The 20728-nt window shown below is 39.4% G+C and overlaps 1 protein-coding gene across 5 annotated transcripts in view; it reads left to right on the top strand.

Moving 5' to 3' along the window:
- Positions 1 to 20728, top strand: part of BLM (BLM RecQ like helicase) — a 90364-nt gene that overhangs the window by 13866 nt on the left and 55770 nt on the right. For all 5 annotated transcript variants that reach the window (XM_032836783.1, XM_032836781.1, XM_032836782.1 and 2 more), the window contains exons 2-4: positions 15032 to 15133; positions 16049 to 16749; positions 18039 to 18198. In XM_032836783.1, coding sequence (XP_032692674.1) covers positions 15036 to 15133; positions 16049 to 16749; positions 18039 to 18198 — 959 coding nt within the window. In that variant the 5' untranslated portion in view covers positions 15032 to 15035. The remainder of the gene's footprint in view (positions 1 to 15031; positions 15134 to 16048; positions 16750 to 18038; positions 18199 to 20728) is intronic.

The raw sequence follows: 20728 nt of genomic DNA, 5'->3' as shown, positions 1-20728 counted from the left end.
AGAAGCAGGCTTCCTGCTGAGCAGGAAGCCTAATGCAGGGCTTGATCCCAGGACCCTGAGATCATGACCTGACCCGAAGGCAGACGCTTAATGACTGAGCCACCCAGGTGCCCCAGAATTTATCATTCTACCATGACCCTCTTTATCTCTAGTAAGGCTTTCTGTCTTAAGAATCTATTTTGTCTGGTATTAATATAGCAGTCTCAGCTTCCTTCTGGTGAGTTTTTACATATTTTTTTTCATCTTACTCTCAGCCTTTCTATACACCTAGTGTTTCAGACATGTCTCTGACAAACAGCAGATACAGTAGTTAGATTTCATTGTTTAAGTTCAGATTGATAATCTTCAGCCAGAGTGGTCAGTTTATATTTATTGTAACTAACAAATATTTGGATTTAAATCTACTACCAACTTATTTTGTACTTTGTATTACATTTTCCCTTTTCTCTCCTTTCTTATAGCTTTTCTTAAAGGTTTATTTGAGAGGGAGAAAGCATGCGGGGGGCTTTTGTTAAGTATGCATTTGTTAAGTCAGAAACTATGAAGGATCTTATATTTTGTCCTTCTTTTAAACTAGGAAGTTAGCCTGTCAAAGGTTTTTATAGGGGGGGGCAAGGGAGAGGAAGAGGATCCCAAGTAGACTCCCTGCTGAGCATGGAGTCTAAGGTGGGGCTGCCCTGAGATCATGACCTGAGCTGAAATCAAGAGTTTTAAGTCATTCTATTTTTATTCTTCAGTGGTTACCTAGACAGTGCAGCATGCACATTTGTCTTCTCAAAGTGTAAAGCTAAACAACACTATACACCCCTTACAACACAGAGGCCTTGGAGCACATTAACTCTCTTTACTTCACTTATGTGTCATTATTGATGGATATTTTAACGATTTATTTCAGCCCTGCAAGACATTATTGTTGCTTTGCACAGTCAAGGCTTCCATGGATTTAGCCACATATTTACCACGGTCTTGACTTCCTTCCTTGATATCATCTATCAATTTTCTAGATGATAGTTCCAGTTATCATCTAGAACTTCCAGATAGGCTCACTTTTCTACTACCTGAAGTACCTCCTTCGGAATCTCATTTAATGAGAGTGGCTGGTGGAAAACTATTGGTTCTGATGATCCGAAAGTGTTTTTATTTTACCTTGTGTTTCTTTTATGACAACTTTGAGGTATAATTCACAAAACGTAAGATTCACCTATTTAAAGAATACAACTCAGTGGCTCTTACTATATTCATAGACTTGTGTAGCCATTGTCACAGCTGATTTCAGAATATTTTCCTCAACCCAAAGAGAACCTCCACACCCCTTGCTGTCACCCCCCAATCTGATCATCATCCCCATCCCCAGGCAAGCACTAACCTACTTTCTTTATACAGCTTTGCTTATTCTGTACATTTCATATAATTGGAATCATACCATATGCCTTTTTTTGTGACTGGTTTCTTATCCCTTAGCATAGTATTTCAAGGTTCATCATTATCGAAGCATGGATCAGTACTGTGTTCCTTTGTATGACCAAATAATATTTCATCACAGGGACACACATGTTTTATTTTTCCATTTGTTAGTGGATGGCCATTTGGGTTGTTTCTACTTTCTGGCTATTGTGAATAATGCCTCTGTGAACATTCAGGTACAAGTATTTGTTTGAATCCATGTTTTCCATCCTTTTGAGTATATATCTAGGAGTGAAATCGCTCTGTTTAGGCTTTTGAAGTACTGCCAGACTTTTCCAACACAGCTGCACCATTTTGTACTCTCAATAGCAGTGTATGAGTGTTCCGATTTCTCTGCATCCTCAACACTTATTATCCATTGTTTTTGTTATAGTCAGTTTAAAAGTAACAGCTTTACTGAGATGTAATTCACATATCACGAAATTCATCCTTTTAAAGAATACAATTCAGTCTCAGTTTTTGAGGGATATTTTTGCTGGGAAAAGAGTTTTAGGTTATTTTCTATGAGCACATGGAAAATACCATTCTGCTGCCTCCTGATTTTCATTTGTGCTGAAGAGATCAATTTTCTGTTCAAATGTTGTACAATGATATTATGTGATGTGGATTTCTTTTTTATCTGTCCTCAGAATTTGTCTGCATTCTTGAATCTGAAGATTCTTGTCTTTGATTCTGGAAACTTCCCAGCTGTTACCTTTTTAAGTATTAGTTCTGCCCCAGTTTCTCCTCTTTCTGGAACTAGATTTCTGTTTAATTTCTGTAATAGTTTCTGACTGTATCTTCCATGTCTTCTAACTTCTCATATTTTCTACCTGTTTATCTCTCTGCATATGCATTTGTTAAGTCAGAAACTATGAAGGATCTTATATTTTGTCCTTCTTTTAAACTAGGAAGTTAGCCTGTCAAAGGTTTTTATACACACATACGTGCACATTTGCATAGGTACTGTCGAGACCCAAGACCCCTGGATCAGAGATAAAGACAAGTTATTGTAGCAAACACAGCCAGCAATATCTTGCATCAGTTCCCCCTGCCCTGATTCCCACAGGGTGAGGTGATAAGGGCAAGGTGATACTGTGCGTATATACAAGTTAGTGCATCACAGAAAAGGAACTCCAAAATTCAGAGACTCTGAACAGTTAAGGGTTGCTGACACACTGCACGTCCTTCCCTCCAGAGAGATTACTCGTTACCCTAGGATGTAGGCAAATCTGCCCCAGGTGAGATGGGGAAGGTGCCTTAAGGTTTGTGACCCTGAAATGTAAGGAAATGTCTCCAGGGACTTTGTCTTTACTACTGTGGGTTGTCTCTGGGGAGGTGTGACTCCAGCTGTCTCTGGAGGGACACACTATGTCTAGCTGCCAAAGATTTTTTTTTTAAAGATTTTATTTATTTATTTGACAGAGAGAGAGATCACAAGTATGCAGAGAGGCAGGCAGAGAGAGGAGGAAGCAGGCTCACTGCTGAGCAGAGAGCCCGATGCAGGGCTCGATCCCAGGACCCTGAGATCATGACCTGAGCGGAAGGCAGAGGCTTAACCCCCTGAGCCACCCAGGTGCCCCTAGCTGCCAAAGATTTAACATGTCCTTTGCTCAGTAGGCTTGGACCATGTAGGAATGTGAGAAATCCCTGGAAACTGATCCTGGACACTTTCTTGTGATTTTCCCTCCCATTTACTAATTATCTCTTTAGTTGTGTGTAATGTACTGGTAAATCCATTCATTGAATTCTTAATTTTGGTTATTGTATTTTTCATTTTTAGAAGTTCTCTTGGCAAGATCATTTTTATAGTTTTCTGTTTACTGCAGATACTTCCAAACTCATTTTTTATTTTTCTAAACATAATAAGGGCAGCTGCTTTACACTTTCATGCCTAATACTGCTCAACTGATTTTCTATTACAACTAGTTCTCATTTCTGGTGCCCTGTTTCCTTGTGTGCTTGGCTATTTTTGTCTGTGTTTGCTACGCATTGTCTTGAAGAATTATTTATGGGAATTATCTAAGCCCTAAGATAAAGGTATATTTCTCCAGGGATGTTTTTGCATTTGCTTCTGCCAGGTGTTCTGGAGTTAGGATCACTTTAATCTAAATTCATGACTCGAAGTCTTAAGAAATTATTCAAGTATAAAAATTGATTCGAAAATATTTTTGAGCTTGTGGTCTCAGGGTCTGTCCCACTTAGTCCCTCAGCAGCTGGTCTCTTCTCTTCGCTTACAGACACCAGGGATAGAAATAGAGTTTAATTTTGGTTTACGTTTTCCCAAATCATATAGCCATTGTGGGTGCTGGTTTTATAGGGGAGCATTTCCCACCCTGGTTAGGCCTTAACTCTCATTCTGTCCATCTTTTCCCTCCAAGGCTATCAAAATTGATGTCCATATTCTCAGGATGAGATATCTGTCTTAGGACAAAAGCAATTTCAGAGCTTTCCATGACTCTCTGGTTGCCCACTTTTGTTTAGATTTTGGCCTGATAATTTTTTTAACTTCTTGTCATAGATTTGATGTATTTAATTATTCCTTTTTTTACCCAACACCAATCTAGAGCAACTGTCAACAACCCTTTTCTATAAAGGGCCAGATAGTAAATATTTTAAGCTTTGCAGACCAGATAGTCTCTGTCACAACTACCCAACTATGGTGTTAAAGCTGTCATAGGTAGTATGGAAACAAACAAGTATGATTGCGTTTCAGTAAAACGTTGCTTACAGAAATTGGCTGCAGGCCAGGTTTGGCCAGTGAGTTGTAGTTTGCCAGTTCCTGATCTAGAGTATATTGGTTGCTGAATATTCCAATAACGCTTGTTAAATACTCATTATTTCCCCATTTTGTTATGTTTCTCTCACCACATGTTAAACATTATGTTTTAGAGACTAGGGTTTTTTTTTTTTTCTTTTTCTTTTTCTTTTTTTCCTTAAGATTTTATTTACTTGAGAGAGAGAGAGAGCATGAGAGGGGAGAGGGTCATAGGGAGAAGCAGACTCCCTTCTGAGCAAGGAGCCGGATGTGGGACTTGATCCTGGGACTCCAGGTTCATGACCTGAACTGAAGCCAGTCGCCTAACCAGCTAGACACCCCTAGGTTGTTCTTTTTTAAGATGTGTACCATGCCATTTAAATTCCTGTTATAGTTAACATAATTGTATTTCCCCAATGTTATTTCATATTCTTGTCTTATGCTTTTGTCAAATGAACTTTAGAAGCATTTTTATTGAGTTTTATGAAGTATTCTTGTGGTGTTTTCATTGAAATTTTGTCAAACTCATGAATTAACTTAACAAAAACTATTATCTTAATGATATTTAAACCTTTCATTGAAGAATATGAAACTTTTGTCTATGAAATATTTTTCCAAATTTTTCTTTATTTGTCCCAGTAATATTTGGTCATTTTCTTTATATCACGAAGATGTATGTCTTTTGTTAGGTTAATTGGTAGTTTAGTACTTTTTGTTGCTATTGTTAATGGAATGCTTTTTAAAAATTGTATTTTCTAGTTAGTTATTACCACTACACGAGAATGCACTTGACTTCTGTGGATTTCTACTTGTCTTTTATTTAGCCACTTTGCTGAAGTTTTAATTATGTATTGTTATGACTGATTTTCTTTGAATTGTGTTGGGATATAATCATATTGTCTGCATGTAATGATACTCTCATCTCTTCTAGAATTTTCTTTTTTGAATATTTTCGCATTGGCAAAATGTCCTGTATGAGAGAGAAAATAAGAGAACAGCCTTGTCTTTTGTCCCTGTGTTTAATGGATTCACTCCTATTGTAAAATATAAGTGTGGGCCTTAATTTTAACTTCTAATTCTGTGGTTTAGTCTATCTATTAGAAGTGGTTTGAGTTTTATCAGATGGCTTTTCAAAAATGCATTGGTAATACATACCCTATAATTCTATATATATGGATGAAGAAGTTCAAGAAGAGGCAAAACTAATCATTGGTAATAGAGTAAGAATGTGGTTACATCTGGGTTAAATTAACTGGGAAAGGGGACAAGAAGGCATATTGCAGTGTTAGAAATGTTCTATACAATGTTTTGAACATCGTTTATATAGTTGAATATGTAAGTAAAACTATATTGAGGGGCGCCTGGGTGGCTCAGTGGGTTAAGCCACTGCCTTCGGCTCAGGTCGTGATCTCGGAGTCCTGGGATCGAGCCCCGCATCGGGCTCTCTGCTCAGCAGGGAGCCTGCTTCCTCCTCTCTCTCTGCCTGCCTCTCTGCCTGCTTGTGATCTCTCTATCAAATAAATAAATAAAATCTTTAAAAAAAAAAAACTATATTGAGACATACATTTAAGATAAGTGTACTTTACTGCATGTATGTTTGACCCCGGTAGAAATGTATTTTTTAAAGTCTATTGATCTGATCATACTGATTTTTATTAAGATGACATATCATATTAATTATTTTACTTAATATTAAACCAGCTTTACATTTCTGGGATAAGGCATAGTTGATCACAGTTAAAGGTCTTTTGAGGGATGCCTGGAAGCTACAGTTGATTAAGTGCCTCTTAGTTTCGGCTCAGGTCGCGATCTCAGGGTTGTGAGATTGAGCCGTGCATTGGGCTCCATGCTCCGAGCCAAGTTGGCTTGAATTTCTCTCTCCCCCTCTCTCTGCTCCACCCCCCCCACCCTGTGCACATATGTACACTCTCTCTCATTTTCTCTCTCTCTCTCTCTCAAGTAAATAAATCTTTAAAATAATAAAGTCCTTTTGAGCCATCCTTTCTATATTCTTTAAAATTGATTTTATCCTTTCATTTAATAAGTTTTAGCTAAGTGGGTTATGATGCTGTGGGTTATGAAATCAATAAGGGCCCAATCTTTGCATTGTACTTATAATCTAGTAGAAGAAATAACCAATCAAATAATTCTTTAAATGTACGTAGAGTTACAACTATAAGAACTGCAGTTCTTGTAACTGTAGTACGTTGTAACTCTACGTACTTCCTTAAGGAAGTAATGATTCAGTTGACATGTTGAAGGATGAGTAGGAGTAAACTGTGTCAAGAGGGTCTGATAGAAGGCTCCTGTTTCAAGAGGGAGCATGTAGTCAACTATGTCATATACTTAAAGGTTAGGAAAGAGAAGGTTCGAAAAAAACTGTTGGATTAAGTAACGTAGAGATCATCGGTGGCCCTATTAAGGGTTTTAGCATTGTTGTCAGGGTAGAAGCCAGATTTATATGAGGAAAAGAGTGGTTGAGAGTGAGAAAATGGAGAATGAAGGTGAGTCTTTCAAGAAGTTTGGCTCTAGTGGCGCCTCGGTGGCTCATTCGGTCAAGCGTCCAACTCTTGATTTCAGCTCACATCATGATCTCAGGGTTTTGGGGTTGAGCAACATGTTGGGCTCCACGCTTAGCCAGGAGTCTGCTTGTCCCTCTCTCTCTGCTCCTCCCTTGTGTGAGCTTTCACTCTCAAATAAATAAATAAATAAATAAAATCATTAAAAAGAAAAAAGTTTGGCTCTATAGGAAAGGAGATACAGAGTTCTATAAGCATCGTGTTTTGGAGTTTTCTTTCCTGAAAGGGAGAGGCTCTCACATGTTTTGAAGGTAAAGGGATGCCAGTTGAGAAGGATGAACTAATTATACAGGAAGGAGAAAAATCAGTAATAAACAGAATAAGGTTTTGGGGAAGATGGAGGATGTGTAGGGGACCTGAGGGTTCAGGTAGAGAACTTGACCTTGTCAAAGAGAGTAGTCTGGATCCACATAAAGGGGGAGCTTGCATGTTTGGCAGCAGAAAGGTGAGGAAGTTTCCTGTGGTCTTTTCTCTGTTCTCTGTCATGTAGAAAGGAAGTCATCTGCTGAGAGAGAGGAGTAAGAAGTTTGAGGAGAAGTAAGGTGAGAGTAGATTGGACAGAGAACTGTACTTTTTCTGCCCGCAGAGCTGCAGGCCCATTTGAGGTTGGTGAGCATGAATTTAAGTTTCTTACTTGGTTCTTACGATGTTTTAGGGTCAAGACCATGCTCGTGTTGTAGAATAAATTTGGTGCTTTTTAGAGAAACTTTATAGTTCTTTTTGGTTTTGACTGTTCATTTTGGTTTCCTATTATATCAGTATTGAAGACATCTTTTTTTTTTTAATGAAAAGTCCATTTAATTTAGATTTTTCATATCAACTCTCATACTTCGGTACTTAGTGTTTGTTTCCCTTTATGTTTTATTTCTTTTTTTATATTTTACTTTGTCTTTTCATATTTTGTTTTACTATTTGTCCCTTTATTGTGCTTTAGAAACAACTTCTTGGTTGTGTCAGTTCCCCTAATTTTTCTTTATTGGCTTTCATTTCATCCATTTTTTTTAGGGGTGCGTGGGTGGCTCAGGTAGTTAAGCATCTACCTTTGGCTCAGGTCATGATCCCAGGATCATGGGATTGAGCCCCATGTCAGTCTCCCTGCTCAGTGGACAGCCTGCTTCTCCCTCTCCCTCCGCTGCTCCCCCTGCTTGTGCTCTCTCTCTCTGTCAGATAAATAAATAAAATCTTTTAAAAATTTTTGTTTGAATTGTTATTCTGTACTTTTTCTAAGATTAGTGTATAATTAGTTCCTTGTTTTCCTCTCCTTCAGTCATATTCAGATAAAGGAGATTCTTAGCAAGGGCTATGGGCTTCTGGTGGGACTCAGAACCACCTGAAACTTTTTACAAAATTGTGTTCATTTTTCTGGACAGAGGGTCCATTACTTCCATCAGATTGTTATCAGAATCTATGACCTAAAATGCTAAAAACTAAAAACCACTGCCAACTAAGAGTTCAGTATATAGTGTTTTAATTTTCACTGTTTAAAAATAGTATCATTCTATAATATTGAGATTTTTCTTCAGTTCCAGTTGTTTTATTTAGACCATAATTTAAACTTTCTAAATTTTTACTTTTATTTTCCTTATTAATTTGTGTTTTTTTTATTTTTTAAAAAATATTTTATTTATTTATTTGATAGAGACACAATGAGAGAGGGAACACAAGCAGGGGGAGTGGGAGAGGGAGAAGCAGGCTTCCCGCCGAGCCAGGAGCCTGATGTGGGGCTCAATCCCAGGACCCTGGGATCATGACCTGAGCCCAAGGCAGATGCTTAACGACTGAGCCACCCTGGTGCCCCTGTTCATTTGTTTTTATTAACTTGTGCCTCCAAATTGAAACTATGTAATCTCCACTTTTTTGTGTATATTGTTTCTTTGACAGCTTTTTAAATTGCTAATCAACATTTTTTAAAGGATTATATTCTCTACTTCTCATTTTATTCCTCCAGTTACCATTTAGTTCTGGAATCATAGAAGACTAATTTTAGAAGGAAACACAGGTACTGTCCAACCCAACCTCCTTATTTTACAAATGAGGGTGTTCCTCCAAGCCACACGGTGAATTTGTGGCAGAATTGACCAAAGAAGCTGGGTTCTTAGTACATTTCTCATTTCCACTGGTCTTTGTGTTTTGTAGTAAAGTGACGCTGATTTCCTTACCATTCTGTTTCTTTCCATTATTTCTCCTTGCATTTTTAACAGTTTTAGCTTTATTCACTTTCTTGCTGTGTTATTTGGGTCATAGAGATTGAGTATAGTTTGGGCTTTTTAATCATTCTGCAATGACTATTTATTCCCTTTGCCTTGGAGTCTTTGATATAATGTGTAGGTTCTTTTTATAGCTCTTATCCATTGTTTTAATTTTACTCATTAAATATAACTGGAAGTTAAATAAAAGTCTGAAAGATGAAGAAGTACTTTAAATACATTTTTACTATGGATATTAAAGAGAGAGATAATTAAAACATTTGTAATAAAAATAGCGATATGGAAGATCTTTGGGAAAATGGACCTGACAACCACCTGATACTCAGTAATTAAGAAATTTCCCTTTCTTGTGGGATGTAGTTGGATTCCACATTTTGACAGCTCTGCTTTTCTTAGGTAACTAACACAGATATGCCTCTTCCCAGAAGATAAACTATGTATGACAATAAATGAAGAAAACATATATTTATGAAATCCTAGTCAAAAGTCTCTCTTCGTCTAGAAATTGTGTTTGCTTGATGTTTGTTTAGAGAGAGTGTTGCTTGTCCTTGGTGTGCGTGGAGGTGAAGTTGAAGTTTGTAAGGTTATGATTGGCCCTCACTTTCGCCCCAGGAAAGGTAGCTCCTCCCTTTGAACAGTAACCAAGTGGGGCCCACCCCTGAAACCTACACGTCCCGCACAAAACTGGAAACAGAGCAAGACATACCTGAATGTTAGTTGGCCCTGAGTTGTTTTTGTTTTTTTTTTTAAGATTTTATTTATTTGACAGAGATCACAAGTAGGTAGAGTGGCAGGCAGATAGAAGACAGGAAGAGAGAACGTACTAGAAACGTAGGGAGGCTGCTTAACTGTATTGTGGTCCTTCTGTCGAAAAAATATTATGCAGCCTTTTTTTTTTAAGATTTTATTTATTTATTTGACAGAGAGAGATCACAAGTAGGCAGAGAGGCAGGCAGAGGTGGGGGTGGGGGGGGGGAAGCAGGCTCCCTGCTGAGCAGAGAGCCGGATGCGGGGCTGGATCCCAGGACCCTGGGATCATGACCTGAGCCTAAGGCAGAGACCTTAACCCACTGAGCCACCCAGGCACCCCCCTGAGTTTCTTAAGAGCAGTCTTTTTGGCCAGTCTCTCCCTGTGTCCTGAGGTAGCCATCCTAAGACGACAAAAAGAAAAGAAAAGCTTGACCTAGAGAGAAGGTAATACTGATTGTGATAGATCCCAGAATAGTAATTTTAGTCTCATTTATTTGAAAGAAAAGGAATTCTGCCTTTTAAAAAAGGCGGAGGGGGGCGCCTGGGTGGCTCAGTGGGTTGAGGCCTCTGCCTTTGGCTCAGGTCATGATCCCAGGGTTCTGGGATCGAGCCCCACGTAGGGCTCTCTGCTCGGCGGGGGGCCTGCTTCCTCCTCTCTCTCTGCCTGCCTCTCTGCCTACTTGCGATCTCTGTCAAATAAATAAATAAAATCTTTTTTAAAAAATGAAAAATAAAAAAATAAATAAATAAAAGCGGAGGGAGAAAACTTTGCTTTCTCTGTCATCTGTTTTTCTGCAGTCTTTAACCTTACTTTTGTTGTAATAACTGCATTTCACAGCAACAGTCCTTTTCCTGCCAGTGTTCTCAGAACACATCGCCGACATGGTTAACTCAGATGACCCTCTCCTTCCACGAACTTTTAAAATTTTTGTTTTTGTTCATTTTTGAACACTGAAAGAAGTTAACAGTTTATTATAATTTATCATACTTAACAATCTAGAAGTTCGCAGCCACCAGCAAATTCCAGCCCAGTTTCAGATGCAGTTGGGAATTTGGGCATTTCCGAGGAGCTGTTAGTGTAGTGAATCTTGTAGGTAAAATACACATGTACTTTTTTTTTTAAAGAGAGGTGGGTGGTAAGGGCAGAGGGAGAGAGAGAATCACAAGCAAGTTCCATGCCCAGTGCAGAGCCCCATGTGGGGCAGTCTCACAACACCGAGATCATGACCTGAGCCAAAATCAAGTCAGATGCCTAACCGACTGAGCCACCCAGGTGCCCCCAAGCATACCTTTGATAGCACACATGAAATTGACCTCAGTAGTCTCATTCTCAGCAGACTGACTCGGGCCACACAACGTGGCTTTTATTGTTCTGGATGTTAACACATGTTCTCTTACCACAGGAACTACATGATCATCTGAAGACATGAATTAGACATTCATGGCATCAGGGCCTTCATAGCCATCATAGGCGTTCTCTTCTCCACCCCTTACATTCTTAAGAAATTCTGCCTCACTGGCACAAGAACTTTTGTAGTTTCCTGGCAAAGCAGGAACACAGAGTCTGCAAGCCACTGCTTGTGTCTACCTAAATTTGTGTTTTTAAAGTCATTGTTGCTATTTGAACATTTCTCTTTTTTTGAAGATTTATTTTAGAGGGAAAGAATGTGCACATGTGTGCAAGCTGGGGGAAGGGCAGAGGGAGAGAAACAGACTCCCTACTGAGCACAGAGCCCCATCAGTGTGAACATTTCTTAACAGCCAGTTTTGAAAATAGGCGTGTCCTTTACCATGTTAAAACTCTGGGCACCTGTGTGGTGCAGTCAGCCGAGCATCCGACTCTTGGTTTGGGCTCAGGTCATGATCTCAGGGTTGTGAAATCGAGCGCCCCATCAGGCTCCACACTCAGTGTGGAATCTTCTTGAAATTCTCTCTCCCTCTGTTCCCCACCCCCACTAACTCTCCTACTCTCTCTCTCTCTCTAGCAAATAAATAAATCTTAAGAAAAACAAAAAAAACAAACTCCAAGAAGATACTTCTCTTCTTGTCACAAGTGAATGAGAGTTGCTTGGATCTTTTTAATTTTTCCTTTTAGGGGCGCCTGACTGGCTTAGTCAATGAAGCATGCAACTCTTGATCTCAGGGTTGTGAGTTTGAGCCCCCTGTTGGGTGTAGAGATTACTTAATTTTTTTTTCCTTTTAGTTTAATGTCATTAGACTACTTCTTAGTATCACAACATGCTTGTTAAATAAAGGTCCTCCTAAACTATTTTTGTTATTCAAGATACTGTTCAGATAGGGCCCCTTTAATCATTTATTTTTTGCCATTGGTTTCTTTTAATTTACAAATATTTGAAGAAGTCTCTTTTACTGGATATATGTTTTGTGTTCCAGCTCTGGATTGTTCTCATCCTCTCATTCCTTCTTTTCACTGGCTTGTTCTTTCTGTGCATGGATATGGTCTTGCGGTTTACTTTGTTCCATTCAGCAAATTTTTTCGTATTTTTGAATCAGTGTTTTGCTTAATACAGTGGCTTAAGAATGATTTCCCTCTGCAAGTGAGAGAAAATTTTTGATCATTTTCCAAATTACACTTGCGATTCCTGTGGGGAGCCTAATTCAGAAGTTTTCTGGGCTCATCGTTTAGTTGCTCTTCTTTGGTATTGTGAAACTTCTCACTGGTCTCTGTGTTCAGTTTATTTTCCTTCTTTAATTTTATATCACTAATCTTTGCTGTTGTTAGTGAACAGTTTTTTGTGTATCAATTTTAATGTTTTAATGGAGTAGGCACAAAGAAGACACTTCCTTGCTTCTCAGCACTCACCCAACTTCTTAAGAGCATTCCCACTGAAGAATATTGAGTAGAAAATTGTGAACGTAATAGAAAGAAAAGAAAATTGTGTGCTTGCTGCCATGCTTTGGGATATGTCTCTGGCTAGAGGATGCTGCCCTCTGGGAATAACCACAATGTTGTGGTTATTAAAAATAGGGAAGAGTGCCCCAGGTTTCAGGCCGACTGCACGCTAACTATGAATCCATAATGTGTCACTACAGTTATGAAGTATTTAATCAAACTTTTGTACTATTGAGATGACTAAGTTCACGTGTCATCATGCTGTGGAGTAATGTTGGAAATCTCTTAAGAGTACCATGGCTGGTTTTGATGCAAAAATGAATAAGACATGGAAAATTCATAGAGGGATAAGATAAAAGCTGTAAAAACTTAGAAGGAATGTGGGGGAAAGTTCTGTAATGATGCCATGGACCATTTTGTTCTGCTTAGTGTCTTAAGGATAAAGGTCTGTGTGCCTCTGCCTCTATCAGCCGCAAAGGTTGAAATGCTGAGACACGGCAGTGTGACTTCACTCTCTCTCATTTATACTGCAGAGGATTTCCACACTGGATGGACCTTGGAGAGAGCATATTTCAACCAAAGACCAATCTTTTTAACTGGATATAAAACTGGGGGGTGCCAGGGCTTCTGGTAGCCTCAGTCAGAGCATAGGACTTGTGCGACTTTTGATCTCGGAGTTGTGAGCTCAAGCCCCACATTGGGACAAAATAGGTAGGTGCCTTTGGACACATGGAGGCTGTGGTCTTAACATATTCTTCATGAAAAAAATCAGGGCTCTTTGGGGGAAATGGCTGATTCTAAGTCTGGGGCAAAAAATACACAAGATTAGCCTGGAATATCTTTTCATTCAAGAGAGCAAGGGATCTCGCAAAGACTATGAAGGTTATATGTAAAAGGACTTCGGAGACTCCCACTGGCCAAACATGAAATAATTGGACAGTCAACGAGGATGATAACTATTGGGCTAAGATGTACCTAATATGTTTAACCTGTGAGCTTATAATACTGGGAAAAAAATTGACCATCATTGCGGGTTATTAGAAAATCAAGTCATTGATTTGAAAATTAACAAATAAAGGAAAGAATCTAACATTTATCCTGTCTTTCCTGTGTGAACTGTACCATACTAGGTAGCAAAATAATAGATCAGAGGAAGTGTCTCTTGATAGAAATATTCCAGGTAATGAATAAAGAAGGGACAACAGGATTAAAATACATCATTTGAGGAGGTTAATTTCCAGAATGGTAAAGTGAGGACACCGGGATATATGTCCAGTGAAATGATATTGGGCAAGTTGATAAACTGTTGAGACTGGGCGACGGATATGTAGGAGTTCATTATAACCCTTCTGTCTACTTTTTTATGATTATTTTGGTAACAACTTTATTAAGATATAATTCACATTATCAGTGTGAATTATTCAGTGTTTATTAATTAGCTATTTTACTTAAAGTATATTAACAAGGAAGAAGAGGCAGAAATCATTCCTTCTGGAGAACAGGGAACAAAATTTATATCATAATCATCTTCATCAAGCTGGACAAATGGAAATTTCTCAATTGAATACAATTCCATTTCTTCCAGATTGTTTTTACTACTATTTAAAGTAAAATAGGGATGCCTGGCTGGCTTAGAGGAGTATGACTTTGGATCTTGAACCCCACATTGGATGTAGAGATTACTAAAATAAATAAACTTTAAAAAACCAAGTAAAACAGCTGTTAAACAGATTATTTTAATAATCAGTGAGTGGAATATGAGTTCTATAAAACTTTGTATTTCCATGAATATCATCTAGTGCAGTCGACCCTTCCTCTTAAGGTACATGGCATAAAAGTAGACCTCTGGTCAGGATGGAATGGGAAAGGGGGTTGTAACTGTCAGCCTGAAGGAGAATTTTTGCCTGTGCATGGATTCCAGCTCTCCTGTCTTCCTTCGGCCTCAGGAACCTTCAGGGTACTGAGGCTGTGTGTTATCATGAGCGGTATCCAGCGATACCCCACTTTTCCCACCAGGGGTATGAAGGTGCTCAGGGAAGGTCCTCTTTCTGCTCATCTCTTCTTGGGGTTTTCCGTGTGCTTTCCTCGTTCACTCCCACCTCACCCCCTTTCAGCTTCCATTTATTCTTCAAGCCCAAGCCCTGTCCTGTTTTTCTCCAAATCCTTCACAAATAATCTCTTGTCTGATATCTTTTGTGCTTATTTTAGCATCGAGGGAAACCAGGTCATTTTGCTGTTTAACTGAGCCTTCAAGTGAGTTAAAGGTTATTTAGTTCAAATACCACCACTTGTGAAAAAATGTCAGAGCAATTTATTGACCAAAAAAACCCCTAACTGAGCACAGATGAACAGTGCTCCATGCCCCACCCTCCCCCCAAGAATACTATGATTAATCCAAAGTGCATAACTCCACTGATAAGTTCTTTTCCTCACTGTTTAGGATCATGGCTGCTGTTCCCCAGAATAATCTACAGGAGCAACTGGAACGCCATTCAGCCAGAAAACTTAGTAACAAGTTAAGCCCTTCAAAACCGAAACCTTCGTAAGTATTTTGGCTCCCATACAAGCACTGACCCACAGTATCATACAAATGAAATACCTTCCCTTTCAACCCTTTTACTGTGCAGATGAGGAAATGAAGCTGAGGGGTCAGTGATCTTCCCACTTTGCAAATTACCAGTAGCGCAGGCATTAGGAGCTCCAGGTAGTAAATGTTCAGTACCTTTGCCTGGTTCCTGGCACGTGAACCTTGCTCAGTAAATATCTGTAGGATGAATGAATATTGAATCTTCTTATAAATTTGGGAAAAATTGGTATTTTAATATTTTAATATAATTTTATAGCCATTCCAGAAAGTTTATAAGGACACTGTAGCTCTCCAGTTGTGTTCTCTCCTCTGAGCTAGACTCCAAATTCCTTATGACATTTAATAATAATTTCTAGAACTTCACCAACTGTTCTGGGAGCTGGACTTGAAAGTTACCATTGAACTTCATGTCACCAAGGCCAACAGACATCCAGAACACTTGCCCCTTTCACTTGTCCTTCAGATTCCAGTGTAGCCTGTCAGTCGTCACCTCTCTTCCCCATAGACCATGTGTCAGAGAGACAAGAAGTCGCTACACTTGCGTCTCTTCTCTTTTTCTTTTATGCTGTCCCCTCCCGCTGGAGGCACTACTCATTAAGGACGACCTGCCTATGAAATAGGCATGGACACTCTCAAAACTGAATAATTAGCTTCTAAATTGGGAAGATCAGAATAGACAAAGTATAATTGAAGTCACCATATAAATTTCAAAACCAGAGCGGGAGATAGATTCTTTGCTCATTTGTGATATAGTGAAGGAGTTGCTGTGTAAATCAGTAACAGATTTTAGAGTTTTCTGGAATTGGTGGGTTTGTTAAAACTAACCAGTCTAATTCAGTTTTTCAATTTTGTTTTTCAATTATGTTTCAGAGGTTTCACTTTTAAAAAGAAAGTAACATTGGCCAACAATGTATCTGTCACTAGTGTCTCAGTAGCGAAAACACCTGCCTTAAATGATAAAGATGTTAATGTCGCTGAGGCCTTTTCCTTCAGTGGACCACCGCCCCTCACCCCAAGTCAGCAGACAAGTCCCAGCGACTTCAGAAATGCTCCAGCAGGACAGCAAACCAGGAGAGCTGTTTCAAAACCATTATTGCCAGATGTGCTGCAAGTTCCACAGGGAGTTTTATGTAACACCCAGAACACACCGATTGTAAAAAAATCCGGTAATGCTACTTTCAAGAAATTGGAATTTAGTTCTTCATCAGATTCTTTTGTTACCATCAACGATTGGGATGATATGGATGACTTTGATACTTCTGGAAATTCAAAAGCATTTGTCACGCCATGCAGAAATCACTTTGTGAGAGTAAGCACTGCTCAGAAATCGAAAAAGTCTAAGAGAAATGTTTTGAAAGCGCAGCTTCCCGGAGCAAATACAGTAAAGGCTGATTTGACTCTATCCTCCTCTGAAAGCAAGCAGGCATGTTTGACTAAGAAACAGAACAACGACTCGGAATGGTTCAGTGACGATGTGATTTGCATTGACGATGACCCCGGTCCTGAAGACCTTATACCTGGCGGTGCTCAGGAGAGTCAACCTTCAAAAACTCATTTGGGAGAAGAAAGAGGTAAAAATGATGTTTTATCCCCTTTCAGTATATTGACTGTATTAATTTATTCAAAGCTGGCACTGGGAACAATAGCAAATAGATCCAGCCTTTGTCCTTAGGCTCTGTGGAGGGACCTGTTGCACAGTCTGTTGGCCACTTCTTGATGCGGGACCCATGGATGACATGAAAGATTTTATTCTGCTGACATAATTTTTGCATAAACACCAAGGATAGCTCTATAAGGTCCATGGAGGTTAAATGGTTTCTTAATGCCCCGTTGCCTAGCTCATGGCAGAACTGGGACATGAAAGTAAGACTTTCCATTATAATTCCTTTATCGCGTGCTCCCACTGACTGTGGATGTATGACGTGATCTGGATATGGCAATAAGCTATTCCAGATGACATTCACATCATTCTCTGTTCAGGTCTTCTAGGTTTTAGGTGTCCAGAAGCTCACAGCTGAGATTAGCCATGTGTGGAAGCAAACCGCCCTATAAAGTGGTGGTAAATGTGAGGCTGACACTTCTGAACACCTGAATGCCGGGGCGCCTGGGTGCTTCAGTGGGTTAAGCCACTGCCTTCGGCTCAGGTCATGATTTCAGGGTCCTGGGATCGAGCCCTGCATTGGGCTCTCTGCTCAGCGGGAAGCCTGCTTCCCCCTCTCTCTCTGCCTGCCTCTCTGCCTACTTGTGATCTCTGTCTGTCAAATAAATAAAATCTTTAAAAAAAAATTTTTTTTAATAAATAAATAAGTAAAATTAAAAAATAAATAAATAAACACCCGAATGCCGTCAGGTTTCTAGGGGGTGAGAGGTGATGGAGTCTGATCAAATGCGAGGCTGTTTATGAAGAGAAAATGGGGTCAGAGGTAAACTGACGAGCAACCACTGGGCATTATAATCCCACACAGTCAAGAGAGGGACACTGGACGTGGCGACTTCAGTAACTAGGGTGCCTTTGTGGTAAAGTTAACAGTGTTTGTACGATTATCAGACTCATTTATTAAAATTCCCTCTTACTGAAATATGAGTGAAAAATAGGAAAAAAGAGATGCTGATACTGAGTTGGGGTTTCCTAATTGAACTGGAGACCATCATGCAAATCGTAAGCGGATCGTCAGCCCCATTCCTGCATCCATTAGACTTGGGCCAGGTGACTCAGTCCTTACTGATGAGGAAACCCCCGCACGGCCGTGCAGAGGGAGGGCGCACGGGCAGTGCTGGCACCACCCCGGGGGTCCTGCCCTGTGCTCTCTGTCTCAGGAGCGATGAAAGTAACCTGTGTCTGTCCACGGCTTTACTTTAGATGGTAGTGAAAAGAAGAACTTGGAAGAAACAGAATTCCTTTCAGTCGAGAGGTCTCCATGTATTGAGCTTGACGAGGATGATTACGATGCAGACTTTGTTCCACCTTCTCCAGAAGAAGAAATGATCTCTGCCTCTTCTTCCTCTTTAAAATGTTTCAGGTAAAACAGCAAGTTACTCACTGAACATTATTGTTTATTTCTGGGATATCTGAAGTAATTCTGTTTGGCTAGGTACGATCATTTCTGTATAGTTGCATTCCATGCTTCTGCAAAGTTTTATATCTGCATGAAAGCACTAAAAATCCCTATTTACACATTTTATTTAATTGGTGATATTCTATAGCTATAAAGTCACGCTATGATTAATTACATGGGACCTCCAGTTTTATTTAGTTGATTTTGACGTGTGGAATATATTCCTAAAAATACTGTATTTTCAAACTCCTAGTCCTGAAATGACACAAAACTAACTCCTTATTTGGGAAGTGACTTAGTAAATAATATGTCCTGTTCTTTCCTTTCCTTTCCTTTTCTCTTTACCGTGCAGGATAGAATTGGCCATTTTATTTGTCATTCACTGAACTTCAGTAAATCAGTGACATGATTGTGGCTAATTGGCAGTATTGTGGGAGAAAGAGGTGGTACGCATAACCCATCAATAGCTTAAAATACCAGTAGTCAGTCTTACCTCCATCTTTGACCCAGCCCAGACCAGTCGAGTGGCAGAGTATTTACTGTATTGGTAACCAGTGTTCTGATGAGAAACATACCCCTCTAGGATCCCACCTTAATTAAGGAAGGCAGGCAGGAAGGAGATGTTTGCCTGTGTAGCCTCCTTTCTCTGGGGTTGTGTTTTAACAGGTGGGTTAGGCGGTTTAAAGAGGAGGGAAAGGTCAGAGCATGATCACTATTGATGACAAAACTAATAAACTGTAGGAGCTGTCCTCTCCTCCCTTCCCAAAGAAATTAGGACAGAATTATTGAAAGTGCAAGAATTGAGCAGGAGTTCATGTAGAGTGAACTAGGGAGGAGAGGGGATTGCCTGGGATGATACAGTTGATGGCACATGGACTAGGGTCCAGTGTGGAGCTATTTCCTGGACCATACTGATTCCTACTGAACATCTGGGGTTTTTTTCCTGTTTATTAAAAAAGTGTATGTTGCACCTATGACCTTCCGGACAGCTTCCCAGGATGCTTATTAGTCTTGCAGTTCCAAAAAACCAGACGTTCTGTTTCATGTTAGGTTTTGATATTGTCTGCCTATGTGTGTGATTTTTGCTTCACTATAATCAACATGTATCTATAATTTCTGGTTCTGCTTTTCTCAACATTTTTGAAACATTTTTCCATATTGCTAGGTAATCTTTATTTTTATTCTTTTTAATGGCTATGTAATTTATTGAGTTGTCATACCGTGGTTAACTTTACCTAGATTTTTAGCAGTTGGCAAATGCTTATTTCCAAGGTTATTCCCAAGGTAGATTCTCTCTATATATTTTCCATTGCAATCTCAAATACATATTTGTATATATTTTAAAACTGAAATAGAATTTTCATAAATGATACTCTTACTGCGTGTAGCACACACATAAATTTTCTTTTGTATTTGATATTGTTTTAAAACACTGTTGTGACTTCTGGATTAATTTCAGAGGTGCAGTCATCAGATAATGTATAACAGAAAAGAGAAAGGTGTTTGTGTATCTCCTGTGTGCCTAAACCTCTCGAGCCAGCCCTCAAAGTCCTCTATCTTCAGGCCCCACATTACCTCTTCGTTTCTATCTCCAGTTACGCCCCTATGATAACCCTAAGCTCCCATGAGGCAGATGAGACAAACCAACAATCTGGAAAATGTTGCTAAAAATATAAGGCCTTTTCTTTAATTATATTATCAGTTTTTAAGACTATGTAAAGTAGGGACACCTGGGTGGCTCAGTTGGTTGGACGACTGCCTTCGGCTCGGGTCATGATCCTGGGGTCCCGGGATCGAGTCCCACATCGGGCTCCCGGCTCCATGGGGAGTCTGCTTCTCCCTCTGACCTTCTCCTCGCTCATGCTCTCTCTCACTGTCTCTCTCTCAAATAAATAAATAAAATCTTTAAAAAAAAAATATGTAAAGTATAGTTATTTATCACTGCTCAATTAAGTTAGAAGATTGCATTCCAGAATCCTGCTTTAGGCAAGTACAGTTGTTATCAAGTAAAGAGAATTATCCTTTGTCTCTCATGGTGTTACTTTTCCCATACCTATCATTCAAAGCTTCCTCAAATCTCCCTTGTTGGCAAAGCCTTCTCAGGTTCCAGAAAGTGTTATCTTTGTTTGGATTTCCATGGTATTCTCTCTTAACACTAATTTTAGTGGTCATTTATTTTGTAACTTCTAGTAAGGCTGACTGTGTTTATATGTGTTAATAATTTTTGTATAAAGTGATAAATTGTCATAAGAGATTGGACAGTGGTTTTCCAAATTGAGAGGAGAGCAAGGCAGAATCCCTCAAGTAGACCAAGTAGACCACACTGGGCTCCTGTGAGGAATGTAAGTCGTGCCCCATTACACCACACAGGGTTACCAAAAGGACATAATTGGAGGTAAAATTGAAAAGGTCTCTCGGGGCCAGAGGATGGGAGTCTTTGAAGGCCAGCCAAAGAGTTTCTAGAATAGAGGAGATAAAAAACCATGTTTTTCTT

The sequence above is a fragment of the Lontra canadensis genome, unplaced genomic scaffold, assembly GCF_010015895.1.
Source record: "Lontra canadensis isolate GAN:19392208 unplaced genomic scaffold, GSC_riverotter_1.0 scaffold94, whole genome shotgun sequence".
Classification (NCBI taxonomy): Eukaryota; Metazoa; Chordata; class Mammalia; order Carnivora; family Mustelidae; genus Lontra; species Lontra canadensis.
The sequence above is the reverse complement of the archived record's forward strand: the minus strand, read 5'-3'. Positions and strand labels throughout refer to the sequence as shown.